Source organism: Mastacembelus armatus, unplaced genomic scaffold (assembly GCF_900324485.2).
Source record: "Mastacembelus armatus unplaced genomic scaffold, fMasArm1.2, whole genome shotgun sequence".
Taxonomy (NCBI): domain Eukaryota; kingdom Metazoa; phylum Chordata; class Actinopteri; order Synbranchiformes; family Mastacembelidae; genus Mastacembelus; species Mastacembelus armatus.
The window spans coordinates 918,574-939,169 of record NW_022872919.1 but is presented as its reverse complement, the minus strand read 5'-3'; the positions used below and the strand labels follow the sequence as shown (position 1 = coordinate 939,169).

The 20,596-nt window shown below is 40.2% G+C and overlaps 1 protein-coding gene across 4 annotated transcripts in view; it reads left to right on the top strand.

The window, feature by feature from the left end:
* The first annotated feature begins 629 nt into the window (after positions 1 to 629).
* ano1a (anoctamin 1, calcium activated chloride channel a) overlaps positions 630 to 20,596 on the top strand; it is a 43,917-nt gene continuing 23,950 nt past the window's right edge. For 2 of the 4 annotated variants that reach the window (XM_026291665.1, XM_026291664.1), the window contains exons 1-9: positions 2,573 to 2,947; positions 7,043 to 7,191; positions 13,424 to 13,771; positions 15,013 to 15,111; positions 15,559 to 15,710; positions 18,122 to 18,176; positions 18,342 to 18,393; positions 18,791 to 18,846; positions 19,039 to 19,080. In XM_026291665.1, coding sequence (XP_026147450.1) covers positions 2,887 to 2,947; positions 7,043 to 7,191; positions 13,424 to 13,771; positions 15,013 to 15,111; positions 15,559 to 15,710; positions 18,122 to 18,176; positions 18,342 to 18,393; positions 18,791 to 18,846; positions 19,039 to 19,080 — 1,014 coding nt within the window. In that variant the 5' untranslated portion in view covers positions 2,573 to 2,886. Of the gene's footprint in view, positions 764 to 2,093; positions 2,209 to 2,572; positions 2,948 to 7,042; positions 7,192 to 13,423; positions 13,772 to 15,012; positions 15,112 to 15,558; positions 15,711 to 18,121; positions 18,177 to 18,341; positions 18,394 to 18,790; positions 18,847 to 19,038; positions 19,081 to 20,596 lie in introns of those variants that run through there. The other 2 variants (XM_026291667.1, XM_026291668.1) reach the window with 2 other exon arrangements.

Sequence of the window (20,596 nt, the reverse complement as noted above, 5' to 3'; positions counted from 1 at the left end):
AAATTGCAGGTAAGTGTGAAAGTGAGTGTCAAACATCATTTTACTTTCAGCTGAATCGTTGGCGTCATATTTCCATCCCAAATCGAAAAACAGGCCTAGATTTTGTCCTCAGATGACAACCAACAGACGGACAGACTTTGCATATGTAAACAGGATTGTTGTTGAAAGATTTGGTAGGAAAACACGCTTGCAGGGAGCCTCGTTGTTTGACTGGTTCATGCAGATTCTCTCCGTGTGCTGTATGCTCTTGTACGTTTGCAGACAAGTTAAACCGTCTGGTTGATAGTGAATCCACTTTTAATGACGTGAGGGAATGTCTTGGAACCTGAAAAGTAGTCTGCCCCTGCACTCCACCGCAAGTCCACACATGCCTGTATGGGAATGCCACCTGAGGGGACTCACAGCGCGCGCGTGGCTAAAACCACATTGCCACATTAAAGATAAGAAATGCATAATAAAAATATCACATCACCGGGGGAGAAGGCAGGTGCACATGCTCGGCTCTTACAGGATGTATAACCTACTGTGGGAATGTGTTCGCTCTGGGTTTCGGCCAATCAGCACTCCCAGGTCCGCATGTTATTATTTAGCGCCACCACGTTCACGGTGAGCTGCTCAGTGGGAGGAGAGTCTCTACCTGAGGAGCCCAGAAGCACTTCCTCCTCCGCCCTTCTGCTCACAGGTGACTGAGAAGTGTTACCTGGTCAGTACCGTCACTTTTGCCTCTTCACCCAAACGGCTTCACTTTAACTCTGGAGAAGAGGTGAATATTATTTTTATATTCTGCACATCGCTTTACCTCCAGTGAAGTTTCCGAAACATACACGGATTTACTTTTTTCTTTCATGTGCTCTGTGAGAGTCCTGTTCAAGCTGCGCCTCTCACGTTTCTCTACTTTGCTGTGTTTACAACAGCCGAGCCACAGTGTCCTGCAGTAACCTACAGAGAGGAAGGGGTAATTATTTGCTGTTTTCCTTAGTACACGATCGTGAAAAGCCTGAGTGACGCCTTAAGTTCTCAGGCTCGGGCTTGAGGGAGGAGGTTTCCCTGTGTGTCCGATGACGCTGAAATAGATCTGATTGTTAGTTGGTCTATTGACAGTGGCGTGCAAAAAATGTATGGCATCTACAATTTAAAGGGTTAGACTAAATGTCCATGGCACCAACAGTCCGGGAGGAGTCCGGAGGATGGCTGTCTTGCAGTATGAATGCAATGTGCTGTCCCTGGACCTCCAGGTATCATCCAGCGAGGAGCGCGTCCTCGCCGCTCACAGCAGACACTTGCAGAGAACGAGAAATGAACCAAATCACAGGACGGTGGTTGTAATCTGCATGCAAACTATTGGGTGAATTACTTGGCAATATATCGTTGCATTTTCTAAAGTGTAAAATCGTTGAAATCAGCGTCCTTTTTTCTCTGCGCTCCGGACACCTCGCGCCTACTGGACGATCCCAGGGCGCGTGGGCGGCACCAGATGGCGCAATGATGCTGGAGCTGGAGAACAAAGCTGCGTTCATGACCCACAGGCATCAACAGTTCTTAAATGTCTATAAATCAAATGGACATGTACATGTCACCCTCATCTTCTCAGTCACGACCTAATAGTTTCATATGCAGGAAAACTGAGGGATGGTGTAGTTTCATCCCAGTCAGCTGTTTGCCTCCTTCCTCTCATGTAGGCTGCTGTTACCGTGACGCTGCAGCCTCAGAGCGATGTGTCAGACTTTCAGACAAATAGACAGATTCAAAAATCTAACTTTGGCTGCAGAAATGTTTAGTAACATTTCCCGCTGTACTGGCTGTGTTTCCAAAAACTCTTCTGGCTATTTGAAATAGCCCACTTGTTCTTAATATAGCCTATTGTTTTGTACAAAAACCTCACGAAGGTCCCGGGTTCAAATCCTTGGGGCCCTGGGGCCTTCGTGTGTGGAGTCTGCATGTTCTCCCCGTGCGTGCCTGGGTTTTCTCACGGTGCTCCTCCTTCCTCCCACAGTCCAAACACATCAGGCTAATCGATGACTCTAAATTGCCCTTGGGTGTGAATGTGAATGTCAGCCCTGTGATAGAGTAGCTATCTGTCCGGGGTGTACCCCTACTCTCACCCACTATCAGATGATTTGTCCAGCGCCCTCACAACCCTGGAAGCCTCAGCTACAGATAACGGATGCATGACAGACCAGTAAACCGCAGGCTGCACCAAAATACCCGGTGAGCTGATCACATTTTAAATACTGCAAACTGAGCAAGATACTATTGGTCTGACACTTTAGATGGCATTTTAGGATAGCCTACCTTATGTAGCTTAGTGTTGCAGGCAACTTGTACCTCCGTACCGCTGAATTTCACTTGAGATGTTTAACTAGACGTGATGGTTCTGAAAACCGCAAAGTTGGTCAACAACCAAACTGAGATGAATTTGTGTGCAAATAGAGGGGGGCTTCCATTTCCCTATATTCCCGTGGGAATTGAATGCAACATCACTCACGGACTGTTTTGGCACGATTTTCGCTCAGCCTCCCTGCGCGTTATCATTGTGCCGAGCAGCATTTAGCACAGAAGAGACTCAGTGTCATTTAGTGATTCATGTAGGGCAGAGCTGAAAGTAAACATTATTTGAATAATCGTCTTATTGACACAAGAGCTCCGTGCAGATACAGTCACCACAGCCTCCTCATTTGTACAACCACTTTCATTTGGACACATTTCAAAGGGAACACTTTGGCAGCGGTCTGTCAGCTTCACATGAGAATGAATAAGTGCTAGCTATCCATCCAGCGTTTCCACGCAACAGCGCAAGCGGCTTTGAAGCCACGGACCACACGAAGAAGCAACACCGCAGATCTGGTTGGGGTCTCCGCAGGAACCCTCGGCGCGTTTTTAAGCCCAATGGAGAGACAAGATGATGCGGTCGGTAAATTAAACCATGGCGATAGTTCAGTGCAGACCGGTAAGAGCGCCGGTCTTTCTTTTTTTCTTTTCTTTTCTTTTTTTTAATTTTGCAAGGAAATCAGGGATGTTTTGGTGATGATGATGATGATGATTTGTGCGTGCGCGCTGAAACGTAGCGAGAAAATAAGGCATTGCATTTCTTTGCATGGTTGCACTTGAAATAGCACACCAGTATGTTCATCTGTCAGGGTATATTTTATAACAAGATGCCGATGAGTTTGAATGATATAGACATAATGATCCATGTACAGTCTCTGTGATGGTCATCTTAAAATGCATGTGTAGTATTTGCCTGCTGGTACAGAAATTTATTATTATTATTATTATTATTATTATTACTAATAATTATTATTATTATTGCTTTTACTTATTCCAAGCTTAGCCTTAAAAGATCACACTTTACATAGACAGGATTACATACACAGTATGTATAATTGCTATGGAAAGTAACTTTATGTGTTAAGTTTACAGTTCATATTGTTGAACTGTTCATATTGTCCAAAACTGGATTGGATTTTATTTAGCATAATAATTAATCAACCCGACCTTTCTGTGTGGAGTTTGTTCTCTGTATCTGCGTGGGTTTTCTCCAGGTACTCTGGTTTCCTCCCACAGTCCAAAAACACGTATGTCAGGTTGATTGGTGACTCTAAATTGCCCATAGGAGTGAGTGTGAGTGTGTGAGGTTGTTTGTCTCTATGTGGCCCTGTGATGGACTGGGGACCTGTCCAGGGTGGACCCCTCCTTTCACCCAAAGAGAGCTGGGATAGGCTCCAGCAGATCCCTGGGACCCTGGTTAAGGAATAAACAGGTTTAGTAAATGGATGGATGGATGGATGGATGGATGGATACTTATTGTCTGTAGTGGTGTAAACAAGAGTTCACAATTACTGTGTAATAAAAGGTACCACATTCACCAACCTCTCATCACCTTTGAACATGTTAATAAAATCCATTAATTATTTTAACAAGGAGACACCCTGTTTTCGATAGAGCAATTTTGTGGTTGATATCTACAAATTGGAGATGATGGCTGTGTAAACACACTGTCAGTTCACACCCCTCCCATAGTCAATAATATTAACATGCAAAATTACATCCTGTTCAGTTATTATTAGTATTATTATTTTCTTTCTGGTCAATTTGGTGTTATCCACATCCCAGTTACAATGGGCATGGACTTCAGCTGGTCAGCTGAATATTTCTGATTTTCCAATGATGCTGTGCCTTCCCAGGTCAAAGCAACAAGGTACCAGACCTGAAAACTTTTCATACTGTCCATACTGTACCCATACAGTTTGTCTAGGCTCTCTGCCTGGCAGGTGATATCAAGTCTTGGGTGGTGTTGTCATGCAATACTGGTAATTAAACATGACAGCCTCAAAATTATATTTGAACATTTTTACACATTTGTTTACTGTATAGTAATATTTTAAGTGGCAGTACTAGGCAGCTAACTCACCAAGTGTTTTATTCATACAATAAAGTACTATAACATTATATAAAATACTAAATACCCAGATTATGACATAGATCACACATGTGGTGAAAGATGTGGGTTTGTGTGTTACATGAGTTATGCAATGCACAATAAGGCTGATGAACAGTACAAAGTAAAACTTGCCATTCTAGACATGTAAGATCAAGTCTGCTTCAAGTGTGTAGAGCGGCAGAAACTAACTAACCCACATCTGTTTCGTCATGGTTAACTGTAAGCATCACCTGTGCTGTCTGAGCCAGTGCTACCACACAGCTTTGAGCTCATGAACCTGTAAATGTTTATGATTAGGTGTTTAACTAATTGTGATGCTTTGGTAAACTTGCTATAAAGAAATAATGCAAAGGTACACATTACTAGTAAATCAAACTGCTTCCTAACTTCCCCTTCACCAGCAAGTTTGGTGCAACAAGTTGTCTTAGTTTTTTAGACATGTGTTTGTAATGCTCAAATTTGCCTTTTGAAACAAATAATTCAGTGTTTTCTGACATATTTAGTACTGTTAGGGACAGACTGTGCTCATGGTTAAAAGAAACTAATAAATAAAGTAACTGGTGGTTGGAGATTGTGCAGTCCACACCCTTACTTTGTACATTGTACACCCAGCTCGTACACCCAGCCATCCAGCCCCAGTTCTAAGACATTTTTGTAGCAGTATGAAAGTGTTACACACCTTCCACCTTTGCTTCTAAAAGAGGTTATTATGTGCACCACCACCAAAGGGCTGCTTGTCAAGTGAACCTGAAAACAGTCTGAAGAAATGCCTAGTTCACTTGTTTCCCCATCTACCACTCTTGGGCTCTAAAAGACTTTTTGTGCTGTAAAGCAAATTATAATTGAATATACAAATCAGTAACTCTGTTACAGGCTGTATTTACTCAGGTCTTTTGTACAGTACCAAGCTTATATCAAAGACAAGGAACTCAACCTGCTGTATGTTGGTCAGGATGAAACTCTTTAAACTTGACTGTACACAATCCACTTGGTAATGTCATGATGGTTAATTATCATTGTTGACATGAGTAAAGCTGTAGCTATGTTCTATAAACCAGTGAAGCAGCTCCCACTATCCAGTTCAGACAACACTGGGCATTTCAAACTGGCGTTCACTCAACATGCCGTAGTGTTTGGTGCCTTCAGATATTTCTCTGACATTTGACAAAAGTGATCATTTTTAATAATCTCAACATGTTATGCTTTGCTTCTTATTGCAATAGTCAGTTTTTGCTTATTGACAGTCACAGTAAAGAAGGCACAGTCCAGATAAAGTGCTGCTGTGGTGAAGGAAGACAAGCATAAATAAAGTGTCTAAGTATCTCTGTGCTGTGTAATAACCGGACATCTCATAGGTCTTCTGGTTATTGAATTGATGTAATGTTCTTTAAAGGATAATGCAGTTTGTATTTGTTGCCATCAACATGAAACTACAGAAAACCACGCAGCACTGCCAGAGTTGTGCATTTTGTCCCATTAAGTACAAACCACTTTACTGACAACACTTAACAGATTTTCTGGAAACTGAAATGACCACTCTGATATTTGCAACCACTGACATGAAGTCTTCTAGTGCTGCTTTAAACAACCACAGTGGTGTTTTTGTGTTATAGCCCATTACCTAAATTGCTTGTACCTAACTTTACTAAATTATAAAGTCCAAGAAGTACAAGCCATGAATTCCAAGAAAGTCTCTGGAGACCTCCATGATAAAACTGTGATGAAGCAGAGATTGGGGCAAGGGTAAAAAAGAAATTTCACAACTTTGAGTTCTCCTCAGGGTGTAGTAGCCTCAGCAACTGTGAAATGGGAGAAGGTTTCAACCAGAAGGACGCCTTCTAAAGTTGATTATCTGGCCAAAATAGTAACTGGGCAAGAAGGGCCTTGGTCAGGGAAGAGACCAAGAACACAACAGTCCTACGACAGATTTTCAGAAGTTCTCTAGAAAGATGGAGACTCTCAGCTCTCGCTCAGCTCAGGCCTAGACCAGCTGGATGGAAACCACTTTGAGTGAAAGGCACACGAGAACCTGTTAGGACTTTATGAAACAACATTTAAATGGCTCTGAGACCAGGGGGAAAGGCACATTGTCCAGTGAACGCCAGGCACTGCTCGTCACCTGCAAACACCATCCCTACAGTGAAGCATGCTGGCAGCATTGTGCTATGGGACTGTTTCTCAGCAGCAGGTACAGCAGCTTTACTGTAACTCTGCTGGAAGATTCTTACCTGTCTGTTCCAGTTATCTGCACTTCATTCTGGTATTAGTTATTGAATTTGCTATCTGCTATCTTACATTCTGATAGCAGTGTTTGTTAGCCACATACCTGATGTCTACCATTTTGTCAATATACCACTCTGCAGTCATCTTGTGTAAACCCACTAGTGTGGTCTGCCCTCTGCTCTGTTTTGTCTGCCTGAGCTTATTAGGTTTATTAAATCACTGTCCTCTAATCACCATGGGTGACCAGGACCTTTCCACACGTCTGCGTGGCCTTTCCCCTTGACCATCTAGGGGATCAGCATACAGCTAATGGATGGATTATGGGTACTGAGCTATCATGGTAATAGCAAGATAATAATCTCTCTGCTCCTCTCCTAGGTGCTCCCTCGGCTCGTGAGCACTCAGGCAGCCCCCAGCAGGAGCAGCCTGCCATTATGCAGAGGGACGAGTACCTGCCAGTCCCTGGTGAGGAGAAGAACCTGGATGTGGATGATGTCAACATCGAGGCTGAGAGCAATGAGTCCATAGTAAGACATGACATCCACATTAATCAGCATTTGTAAAACACCCAGACTGTATGTCGGATGGTTGGATAGCTTCTCTGTGGAGAGGTAAAGTTGACTTGACTTTGTTTGAGGGTGATTGTGCAGGATGAGCAATGACAACCTGAAGTAGGAAATGACTGAGGGTGAAATCTGTGCTATTTTTTTTTTTTTCTGTGGTACAATGTGCTTTATTTGTTGAGTAATATAGGGGTATTTGTGGAACTGCAGTTACACTGAGAACATAAGATGTCATTAACAAATAAAATGGGACAGAGGGGAAGACGTGATTACAGGTCTGTCCTCCAGATGACATGCTGAATAGGGGAGTCTGCGAGCTGTGTTGTGGGCGCTGAAACAGGAAATACATCCTGATAATGAACTCCAAAACATGACATGAGCTGTGTAAGTTGGTAAAAGTATGTGAACTTCTAGGTTAATGGCATCAACAAAAGCTAACTGAGGTGTAGGTTAGCACCACTTTGACTAACAACATATACTTATATATTAAAGATGCTTCAGAAGATTTAGGATCACCAGTTGCTGATTTGTGTAGGAGTTTCAAAATGATTAGCCGCAACATTAAAACCACCTGCCTAATATTATGAAGTCCAGCCTTCATGCTGCCGAAACAGCCCTGACCCTACACAGACCTCTGAAGGTTCAGCTGCAGATCCTTTAAGTGTTGTAAGTTGTGAGGTGGGGCCTCCATGGATCAGACTTGTTTTTCCAGCACATTCCATCTCTTCCCCAGGTAAATGTTGGACTGGGCTGTTCATGTGATGTAAGAGAAAATGTGATTCATCAGACCAGGTATATGGCTCAGCTAAAGCAGTTCTGTGAGGAAAAATACCCCCAGAACATTGTGCAGCTCTGATCTGCACGTACTGGAAGAGCTTGTTTGAGGTTATTGCTGCCAAAGGAGGTAAAGCCAGTTATTAAATACAAGGGCTCACTTACTTTTTCTTTTCATTCCAGTACTAGGATCTGGACAGCAGGTGGTAAAGCTCCTATCAAGAGAAATAAATGTGTTTGTAGTAGTTTAATGTAAGGAGCACCCAAAGGAGACTGTTAAGAGGAATTTTTAATTAAATCTAGTGTGTTTAGGGGAAAAGTGTTCATTAACATCTTGTCGGCAAATACTGCACACATTCAATGTGCTGATACGACTGATTTTAACACTTGTGTACTTGCTTACACAGTGATGTGGCAGGCAAATGTTTCCTAAAGATCCCATTTACAACGATTCTCAAGCCAGTTTCTTGAGTGTTTTTTGCAGTGAGGTGTTGGGAGGACTGATGTAATATCTGTAGCACATACATGTTCACAAACAGACATGCTTTACCTTCGTCACACCTGCTTTCCCATTAGGGTATTATCAAACTGTACGTCATTACCAGGAAATGAATGATCCTAAATAGATCATTTCACTTCTGCACATCAGCTGTTCAGTGTTAATGTTGTTCAGACACACAGAGAGGGGACTAAAGAAAAGTAGCTCACAAATTATTAAGAACCAACAGGAAACCAGGAAATAAGTATCACAGTATTTAGACTTTTTGTTATTATATACCTGTATATTCATTGCAGTAAAATGTATTTATTGACTTAATATTAATTCTGTATAATAACAGCAGCACTAATCACCCACTGTCAGGGGGCAAACTGAAATGAGTTTTATATAATAAATGATTCAAATTCAACAGAACATTTACATAGAGAGCTACAACAACAGTGAACAGAGTCTGAAAAGAGGAGCACTTAACGTCTCACCTGAGCTGAGGGATTTTTCTAGATTGTATCAGACAGCTTTCTCGTTATCAAGACAACCAACCAAAAGAAGCATTTACACTGGAGAACAAAGATCTAGATGAAACGGGACTCCAATTTTACACTCCCACTGGCTGCTCCTGAAAGTGCTATAGAATAAACTAAATAACACTGACTGATGTAGGCATTTACTGTTGTTGGCCTAAACTTGTTGGGTGGTGTGAGAGGAAAGTTGATGGAAGTATTAAAACAGTCGACAGGGACTAGCTGCTGAAAATTGTGGTGCATTTAGCATTGACAGAGATATGTCAGGTGGATGCAAACACAAATGAATTCACATGCTCCTTTGTGTCTGCTGAACTGTTTGCTAATATGTTGTTCTTTATACGATGATATGACGTTGTTGTCTTTGCAGCTTGTTGCACTGTCCCTTTAAGTACTTAGAGATAAAATATCTTCTCATTTGGTCATTATCTTGTTTATTATACTTCATGGCCTGTTCAGGTCTAATTTATCATAGCCATTATACACGTCCATGAAGTTTGTTTGTCAAAGTAATTGTAATAATAAAAAACCTGACTTAACGGAAAAAAGATTTTATAATTCGGAAAAAATATTACTTCAGTTCTAAATCAAGCCTATAAGAAAAACAAGAATATTGTTTGTAGGCACAAATGTAGTTATTTTTTTTGTTTTTAATCTTGTGACCATTAATGAATATCTATTCACATGTATACAGAGACATATCAAAATCCTGACAAATAAACTCTCTGCTTGGGTTGACAAAACCAGAAGTAAGAAAGAAAGTTTTTGTGAATAAGCACCACTGTACTTTGCTTATTTACACATAGAGGAAGTGTGTCAGTTTATTATGGTAACTGGTGGTTTCTGAAATCAAATTTCACATTTCAAACAGTAACAGATTCCGTGTTAAACCATCAACATGCAAAAACTGACTGCTCAGTGCAGCTCGCTGCTGCTGTGAGAAACATTATTGATTAGAAAATTGTTGTTGTCTCTGCCTTGAGCTTGTTATGGCTCAGAAATATGTGTGTGTGGGTGGCTGTGTGCATGTGGAAGCCCAGAGGAGAGGAGAACCTCTTTTCCCAGTGGCTTGGTGAGAAAAAAGTTCCTCTTGGTGACTGATACTTACAACACCACATCCTCATGCGCCCTCTGAGGAGTCACCTTTCACCTTTGCAGCAATGACTACTTCCTGTTGAGAGAGGGCAGATGATGAATGTGTTTGTATATGTAGGTCGTGATGAGGCTGGGTGCCATATACAGTGCATGTAAAAAACACACTACACTGCTATACAGTTGGCTGTAAAGAGAAAAAGCTTTTCTTTTCAGCCCATTGCTTACAGGCAATTCATCTCCATTCAGCTGTGTGTCTATGACTCTTATAGACAGCAGGCTGTCTGATCGTCAACATGTGTTGCCCTGTAGTTTTCTGTCTGTCACCATCAGGGATATTTCCTGCTTTAAATGCTGTGACGAATTCCCATACAGGATATGACGTACTGAGGCAGGAACTAAACTATCTGCTAGACAGTTTTAGAACTTTTAGTGCATAGAACACGATTTGATGGCGGATAAATTGGAGAATTATATGTTTTTAATGATTTACCTGCTCTGGAAAGTTGCAGACAACAATGAGCTGTGATTGCCTTATTTTGCCTTCAGTAGATTACAAAAGGACGTTTTGGCCACTTGGAATTCGAACAACCTGTAAACAGAACACAGACATCACTATATGAAGTCTGCAAACTTGGTAGCAAACAGTTGCTTAATTACACACCCAGCAGACACATAGCAGTGTTGGGTTTCATTTGGAATCATTTTTCAGTTCAACAGAGGTAAGTTCAGTCGGGTCAGTACTAAATGCACAGTGCAGAAGCCAGTTTATCAGAGCTTTTGGGTGAAAACAGCTGAGTGCAGTGAAAAGTAACTAAAACTGTGATTTTTTTCAGGCTGTAAAACAAAACAATGAGCTGAAAGAGGCTAAATCATCCATACAGCTGAAGGAAACTGCAGATTTGAGGGATAAATCACTGTCAATTAACTACAAAAGAAAACTTTTATATGTTATCCACCAAATGTCTCCAGACTTTCCCTCAGACTCTGCTCTGCACACCTGCCCCTCATTCCCTCATTACCCAGTCTTGGGTCACACCCACTCCACTTTTCCACTTCTTTCACCAGTTCTCTGGTACATACAGTATTCACTTCTGGTTCTTTCTGCCTCATTGTGTTTGCCTTGACTCAGAGTAATCCTCAGAATTTTCTTGTGTATTTCAATCAAATGTTTTACTGCATCCGTCAGTCTTTCTGCCTATTGTCTGCAATTAGGCCTGGATATAAAGGCTAATAAAGGATTTAAAACTGGAATTTGACATACGTTGTCTCTGCAAGACAAAGCCTCACAAAAACAGGAACCAGGTCAAAGGATAATGGTGGTGATTTTCCAGTTTTTTTTCCACACAAAGCCCATCCAGAGCCTAAAACAAACATTGAATGTGGTGTACTGTTATCTCTGTGCATCCAGAAGCTGGTTTCGCTTATTGGTCTGAGTTGTAGACCTGTGCTAGGAGTGGAAGCAGAGCAGACATCATGCACAAACATTGGTGATCCTTTTTTACTTCAGAAGTGTTTTCTCACTTTCTCAGTGTTTGTGAAACATATCACCCAGTCGCTAGTGCCTTAAAAAAACTAACAACTATGAATGTGTTTCTATATTTTAGATTGGACCATATAACAGTGCAAAGATATATTTCAGTGCAGTTTTAAACGATTTGGTGTTGACCAGTTTGGTGCAGACCAAATCATCAACTTTGGCACAGATAGTCCAGGCTCCCAGCCAATGACTTTTGATCCCCTCTCTAAGTAGCACCAGTAACAGTTTGATATATCGTTCAGTGTCTTACCAACAATTGGATGGATTGCCACTACAACTGGAAAATAATGTATTATATATTATACATTACAATATATTAAACATCAACAAGTTTAAAACTGTGAGAATGTCAGCCTGACAGCCATTACGACTGTTACACTCACCTCACTATAACTAAAATAATAAAAAGTAAAAAAAAAAACCTGGGACATACATGTTTCAGTGCGGTTTGCTTGCTAATGAGCATTCGGCCTCACGGGACTAACAGTATGGCTGTCAACTCTTAGCGCTGTTTAATTTTGGTTAGAAACAAAGTTCTATAGTAATATTCATTTTTGTGTGTTTATCTAAGCCCACAGTTTGTTTAACCTAGTTTTTCATCTCTATGTTCTATTTTTCCTCATTGTGTCATGTTGCTATTTGGTATAACAAGCATAATACATTTTCATGTAATGCAATCAAACAAATATTTATCTGTAAGAGTTTATACAGTGTGGCAAACAGTGAGCCTTTTGTTCTGTATATCACTAGAAGCAGCTGTGTGTGTGGCCACTGTTTTGTCAGATGTGTTCCTATAACCTCAGCCAGCACACACTCACATGGTTTGCAGGCCTGCAAATCGCCTGCAGTTTTAGTTCATCAAGTGGTAGCACACTACACTGAGCTGTAATCAGATGAATAAGGCTGGACAAGGTCAGACAGAGGTTTCTTATTTTTAGAATTACACGCAGATCACACCAGAAAATAAATCTGAAAATGACTGGACATTGTTGGTGGTTTTACTCCAGTGAATAAGAACCGAAACAATTAGGTCTTTTTCACAGCCATGTTTTGTCTCTCTGGGGTTCTAATCCTAATTGAATTCTGAAAAGAAAATCTAAATCATGCTGCAGCTGTCTTCAGTGTAACTGCAGCACAGCACATTTTGTACTATGAGCCTGTTTTTCACATGGCATCTCTAACCACAGCCAAATTAACAATAATCCACAAAAAGTGTCATGATGTATAAATATATCGAATGAAGACAAAAAATTCCATGACGCAGATCTGAAGCCAAAGCAGCGTCACTTCAGGACAACAGTGGTGCGACGTGGCACAGAGTCACATGTCATACTTAGTAGGAATCATTTAGTGTTGTCTTTTTCATGGGATCTGATAACAATAAAGAAAATAATATAATAAAGAAAGGTGAATATCCTCACCTTGATTCTTTATAACATTTTAAAATTCACCATGGCATCTGTCAATTGCTTTGGCTTTTGTAACATCACTTTGTCAGGTGTGTTTTGGTCCATACCACATTCAGTCTTCACAAATTATATGGTTTCTGAAAGCCTGTTGATTCTATGTATTCTTCTAAACAAAGCTAAAAGCCAATTTTAATGCTGTCTTCAGCAACCTTGACAGAGACCTGGTTCAGACTTATGGCTATGGCTCTAGTTTTGCATACACAACGGAGCTATAAATGATCATTATTATAAAACAAAATTGGTTAAGTAAAAAGAAAGCAAACATATGATACATATGATACTTCTCTTTGTCTTTCTTCAGCCAATGAAGAAGCTTTATCTGGATGATGGCTCATCCCTGCATCCACATCTGGGCCCATACTTCTCTGATGGCCAGCGCCGGGTGGACTATGTGCTGGCATACGAGATTGAAAAGCCCAGCAGCATCCGACACCGGTCATCCAGGTTTTCTGGCAATAAATTCATCCAGCGGCTTCGGCGCAGCTTTAACAGGAGTAGCAGCCGAGCCGCGTTGCATCCAAAAGCAGATCCGGAGATTGCTGCTCAGGAGCAACGGACTGACTATCATGAAGATGACAAACGCTTCAGGCGGGAAGAGTTTGAGGAAAACCTGCTGGAGATGGGGCTGGAGCTGGAAAAGGATGAAAGGGTGAGAAAGAGAAAACTGTAAAGATGTTAATGGTCCAGATATAGATAAATATCTATATAAAATAAAATGCTTTTATTGGAATGTAAAAAAAATTTAATTAATGATATTTTAATTCTCACATAAGCTTTTTTTAAATGTAATAAAAATAACATCAAATGTGGTGACTATGATATTTATCTATTGCTTGACAGTCAGCTAATTGTTTCTTTTAGTTAAATCTCATCTTTGAACTGACTCCAGAGCATGACTTTGACATTATAATGTCTATTTTTCTATGTTATCACGTCCAAATATAGATGTTTGCTAGACTTTATTCCCGGTAGGTCTTGTGACCCTGCTGTTTATTTGCTATGTGAGTGGACTCATGGATACATGGACATTTGTTTTCATTAAAGGAGAACTAGAAAAGAAGACAAATGCAGATACACTGACCCTTCACACAGTTCAATTAAAAACAACATCAGCAAACCTGTGACATAACGGAGCTTAATTAATGTGTGGTGAAAAAAGGCTTTTAGCTGCTCTTAATGTGACAACCGAAGCTCAGTGTGTCATTAGATGCTGCTCAAAAGGGCTTGAAAATGTGCAGTCAGACCATGGACACAGTGTCCTATGATGAGTTATCATTAGTGTAAAGCTTCAGAATGGCAAGGTAATTACAGACTTTACGTCAGTTTCATTGATGTTAAAATAAAAATTATTGTGCATGATTAATAGAAGTTTAAATTAGCTAGCAAAATGAATTACTGCTAATTTATAAAAAAAATCTCCAATTTCCTTATACTTTAATTAAATAAATAAATACATAAGGTAAATCCTAGATTTAAATGCATTTTCACAAATCAACAAATTTATGAAATAACTTATTCTCAGAGTAACCCACTCCTGCCTTTATTTGTTTGCATTAAATTATTCTAATATATATTCCTGCTTCATGGTCTGAATTGGCTATTAAGTATTTCTGCATCCAGCTGGGTTAGTGTGTCGAGCTGAAGGGTGTGGAGTGAGTCTGGCAGTGTGGGAGTGGATTTACATAAGAAGAGGCTGCACAGACAATCTCATACGCAGCAATATAGATGTGAGTTTGTGGTGAAGTGACTCTAACTTCTAACAGTAATGCAACGTGATGCTCTTCCAGTTCAGATGTTTGTTTCCATATACCAGCCAAACATACACCGTTTAAAGTTGTGCTACATACATTTTGATAATATCTAAACATCCAAGTCTTGGTTGTGTTTCAGAGTAAGATCCCTGAAATGGGCTTTGTGAAGATTCATGCTCCCTGGAATGTCCTGTGTCGTGAAGCAGAGTTCATGAAGCTCAAAATGCCAACAAAGAAGGTACTCAACCCATCAACCCATCATCAGTTTGTGACATGCATATTTACTGTGCTTATTTCTTGCACTGTGCCTGAACTAACTGCATCTCAGAGCGGTAGTGCTGAATAGTCATTGTTCTGTTGCTATGTCTATGTATGTAGTCTTATAACACCCCAGTGAGGCCATTTTGTGGAGGGAGCTATTACAGACTTTGTAATGAGAACCTATTCAAAGTCTAATGCTATTGCAGAATGCATGAATAACCATAAAACATTTGTCAAGAGCCCTAATGCCCAGTCTTTTGTATTATAACAGTGCAGTATGTGCTACAATACAGTCAGCTTTACACTTAATTGTCATAACCAGAAGTACTGGATACTGGCACAAGCACAAAACACCTGTTCAAACTCACTGCATGCAAAGTCCTCTCCTGTCCAGTTTAACACTGCTCTTTTGCCTCTTCTGCAGGTTTATGAAGTGAAACAAGGCAGCAATGTGGTGGAGAATGTCCGACAGTTCATTCACAAAGTCACAGCTCCTCTACACCCAAAAATCGAACCCAGTCGGCCACAAAATGTCAAATCTCTCTGTCACCCTTTCTCCAGAGAGAAGCAGCATTTGTGAGTAAAAAGTACATCTTTAATGACAGATTGTCAGTGTGCAGCCTTGTGCACCTCTCCTCAAATTCAAACACAATGTTTACATGGACATACAGTTTGACTCTGAATTAATAATGCACTATTTGTACTGTTTAAGTTGTCACAGGGATGGTTATCCAAATAGCACTGTGGTCATCAGAGTAAACATAACCTGGTTATCTGTCTATCCATCAGTACATTACAAGCCAAAGCTTTGCTACACATTAATACAACTTAAAATTTGAAGCAAAGAACTTTGATAAGGCATAGAGTGATAAGCTATCTTGAATGTGTAGTGTGTATATTACAATACAAATAGAGCTATGAATAAATATGCTTTGGCAAATGTCACCTACTGGTTTGCCCAGTTCTGATATCAGTCCTGCAGAGAGGCTTTGTTCAAAGCTGAAAAATTAAGATTTTTACCAGCAACCAGAGTTTTACACAGACAAAGTTAGACAAAGCAGACAAAGTTAGGAAATAGATGATTAATCCAGTGGAGCTAAGACTAAAGAGGCAGATAGAAGAGACTCTGATACTCCAGCTTGTTCTGCAGCAACCCCAGACCTCATTCCTTTTACAGTCACCTGATCCTCCACAAGCCACCTGCTCACCTGTTCCTCATTCCCGCATTAGCTCTCACATATGCATAACAGTTCACATATGCAAATCCTCTGTCATTTATTACCTTCCTTTGTTTCTCTTTTTTCATCCTTCAAGCCTGTTTTTTTGCCTGCCTATTACCAACCCCTGCATGCCTGCTGATCTGCTGCCATTTTACTTACCTAGGCTTCCATTACTTTGAAAAAATGTTAATGTTTGCAGTTTTTATAAGCATCTCTCTCATTTGAATTCAGTGTTAATCTGTACTCTGACAACTTTGTAATCACAAAACCAGCCTGCATATTTCATGTTGTTTACCTCTCTAGTGGAACTAGAATAGGCAGCTTTACCCACATCTTAAGACAGCTTGGAGACATGACAACCCCAGAGGTGTAAACTGGACTGAAAACTTGCTGTATGACAGGAACATTGAAATTTGATGTTTTCTCGCAGCTTCTCTTCCTTCAGCTTTCTCTCCTGTAAAGAAACAAACATAGACTGAAGAAATACAGCAAAAATAAGGCAATTAGACTGATTAATTATAAACCAAAGCCACAACTTAACTGACGTTAAGCCCCAGCAAGTAAAGCCACTTTCAAGCCAGTGATCAGGGAAAAACGTCTTGGCACAAACGTCAGCCTGCTCGGATGTATAGAGGAGAAAGTGGGTGGTGGGCAGCTATATTTACAGCTCTGACTAACAGCTAAACTCACCCTCCACATGTTCTTCAACAGTTTTGAAAACACTCCAGGCCCTTTCCCGGAGATCGAGACTAGTTATAGATTACAGGACAAAGTGGCTTTCAAAGCACATTAAATCTTCAGGGAGGATTTGACTTGTTCCAGCACTAAAGGCTGTAATTAGAGGTTGAATGTCAGATTAATGCTGCCTGTCAGTGGAGGAACAGGGACTATTTCAGTGAAAACCAACAAGCACCATCATCAACACAAGTACTACCTGACTGACAGGAGCGGCCCACTCACTCATATTAATGAAATGCTTTCAGTACTTGGGCACTGATGTTCATACGTATGCAGCCTGATTGCTGTCACAAGTATTTTTACCTCATAAATACAGTAGGTAACCTGTCTTCTGAGCTCTATGTTAGGTAACTGTAACTTGAGGTGTTTCTAACATAAACTGTATGTTGGCAGAGAGAATCTTCTCTAACTTATTGACATATGTCTCTTTTACAGATGCTGCTAATGGTGGATAAGTGAAAGTAATAAACAAAGCTAGGTTAGGAGTTAAACTTGGGTCTAAGTTAAACAGCAGCACACATCTAATAAGTAGACTGAGCATGGAGAGGAAATGAGAAGAGAGATGATTAAAACAGTAATGAGGAGGCTGTGAGAGTTTAGACTGAGGTTATTCATCTCAGGATGTGTGTTGTCAGCAAGTGTCAGGGGGCCTCAGTTGAAGCTTAAAGCTCAGTTTGACTGAGGGTTTAATGGTCATTGTCAGATTTTACAAACATTAACACTGACCCCTGACACAGGACACAGATTCAGTGACCTGTTCCTGCCCCATACAGTATGAACATCACTCTACACAGAGAAGCCTGTGCCCTGAATGGTAGTAAATGTTGTCATCGCAGATCAACTGATTATGAACTTTATTAGCAGGAAACAGGGTTGACTGATTGAGACATAAGTGGTTTAATGAGCTTTCTCCTGCTTCCTCTTCTTATTATTTGTTTACTGGGAAATTACACCCTATGCCCAAAGTTCTGTAACATGTTTTCATTAATTAGTCAATTAAACTAGATTTGTTTTGCTCTTTGTTGCCAGATTTGATCTTTCTGACAGGGACAGGTTCTTTGACAGCAAGACCAGGAGCTCAATAGTAAGTAGATGAATGTTGGGAAGGTGGCATGTGTCTGTCATGTTAAGTCCCCTCCATTTTTACATAATTGTGGTCATTACAAAAACAAGGACCATGTGATCCCTGACTCCTGCCAGGAAACCTGCTTAGTCAAAAGTGACTTTTTTTTAATGTTTGTATTGTCAGGTATATCAGATACTGAAGAGGACAAGATGCACCAAAGCCAAATACTCCATGGGTAAGACCTAAACTTATTTTGCTAATACACTGGATCAAAATGCAATTACTATGCCTATTTTTCCCTTAAATTATAATGTAAATACTACTGAGAAAAATAAGACCCACTTTCCCCCAGTGTTCCCATAATGTCAATGGTACATATAAGAATATAGGTCTATGAGAATACATGTGTGTGTCTTTTCCAAACGCAAATATTTGCTCATCTCATTCACGTTCAGGAATCTAAAAAGTGGTTACACCCAGTCACACAAATTATTTGCCAGCATAATTATCCCTGCCACTCTTTTCTGAAACATACCGTATGTTGTCACTTTGGTAATAACCAAACCACACTCCCATTAAAAAGAGATTAAAAATAAGGATACTATAATCCTTTTAAATAAACCTCTTTACAGGGATCACCAGTCTGCTAGCCAATGGTGTCTACATGTCTGCATATCCTCTGCATGATGTGAGTATTGCCGTCATCCATCAGCCAGTTATTGTGATTCATACATTATCTAATATGAAAATCAACAAAGCATCTGCTTGTTAAAAAGTCTTATGACAAGTGGTGGCTCATCAATTTGCGTTAAAAGCATGTTTGATGACAAATGAAGCGTAAGCTATGAGTGGTTTGTGTGTTCATGTCTGAATGTTACAGGGAGACATCGATGGGGTGAATGCAGAATCTAATGACAGGAAGGTGAGTAGAGCAAATCCATCAGTCAATAAATTAAATCAAACTAACACTATTAGTCATTTTTCAAATACTGATTCAGCTCAGAGAAAGAATGAAGAGACAGAAACAACCTGAAACATGACGGCGACATCTTTGTTTTTGTTACACTAGCTTAAATTCGCTCATAATATTCAGACCTGACAAACTGGCCTTAAAACCAGAGGAGTGGAAAGGTGCGTTCAGACTGGTGTGACTTGAATATCTATATTTTCAAAGACGATTGTAATGTTAAATTTATTATTCTTATAATGAAGGTGCATGATGAAGGGAAATCCCTGTGTTTTTCACCTAGAGAACTATAGAGATTTATAAGATGTTAATAAAACAAAAGAGCAGATAACTAGTGTCAGCTGACTAGCCAAACAGCTTGGTTAAAAGATCCTTATCGACCTCGTCGACAATGTTTATTTTTGTGTTTACTTCTGGTTGAACCCAGGACCGAGCATTTGGAATGATCTTTGTAAAGTGGATTTTTGTTTAATCTTTGGGGGTGTGACACTTCATTTCAAAAAATTCTGCAACAGGCTGGTTTTGTAACCCTTTTTTAATTCAACAGGAAGGTAACTCTTTCCTGTTGAACAATACCAAATGTTGGACACACATTTGACTTCCCCCACAGGAACGATACAAATAAGGAAACAAAATGTTCTCAGATTCTTTAACCATGAATTTTTCCCATAAAGATTCATGAGTGAAAAAATGAGTTTTTTGAAAATTTAAGCTGCACTGTTACTTCAGAAAGGCTTCTGCTCCTCTATATCCCGAATGCAGACCACTAATACAATATCTATGTGACTGAAACATGACACTCCCACTGTGTTAGAATTAATTAACTAGGCAGTTGGAAGGAAAATAAGCGCCCATGTAGAGTGAGAAGGCATCTCCACCCCTGCTAACGCTCTCCATGGTGTTACTGTAGGCTGTGTGTCACTACGGCAACAGCCTTGTAAGTCCCCCTCAGTCATTTTCATCCATCAAAATATATCACAGTTCAACTAACCATGTGCATACATGTTTGAGGTTTTCTGCATCTGTAGGACTGAAAGTGATTACAGGTTGAAAATAAAGTGTTTATTTTTTTCTCTCCTGGGCTCAGTCTGCTGGGCTCTGCCATCTGAACCCCCTGGGCCTGTCTCCTTGATTCAAAGCCTTCATTTGTCGGCCACAGCTAGCTGCTATCGACTGTGGGATTGTGTGTGATTCCCTGGTGTTCGGAGCAGAGCACAAATCTAATCAGTGGTTGGATCATAATTGTAAAGGCCATATTATACAGCACTGTTTTGGATATAAATAATCATAAATAATAAATAACACACACGCATTCAAAGTTGGTTCATTACACATTTGATCGGGCATCCAAGAGCTCTTTCAGTCTTAAATTTACAACAAAACATTATAAATTATAGTACATCCATCTGAAAGAAAAGAGACTCTCTTAGACGATAATAAATATTACTAAGCTCACCCGAGTCACCTGGAG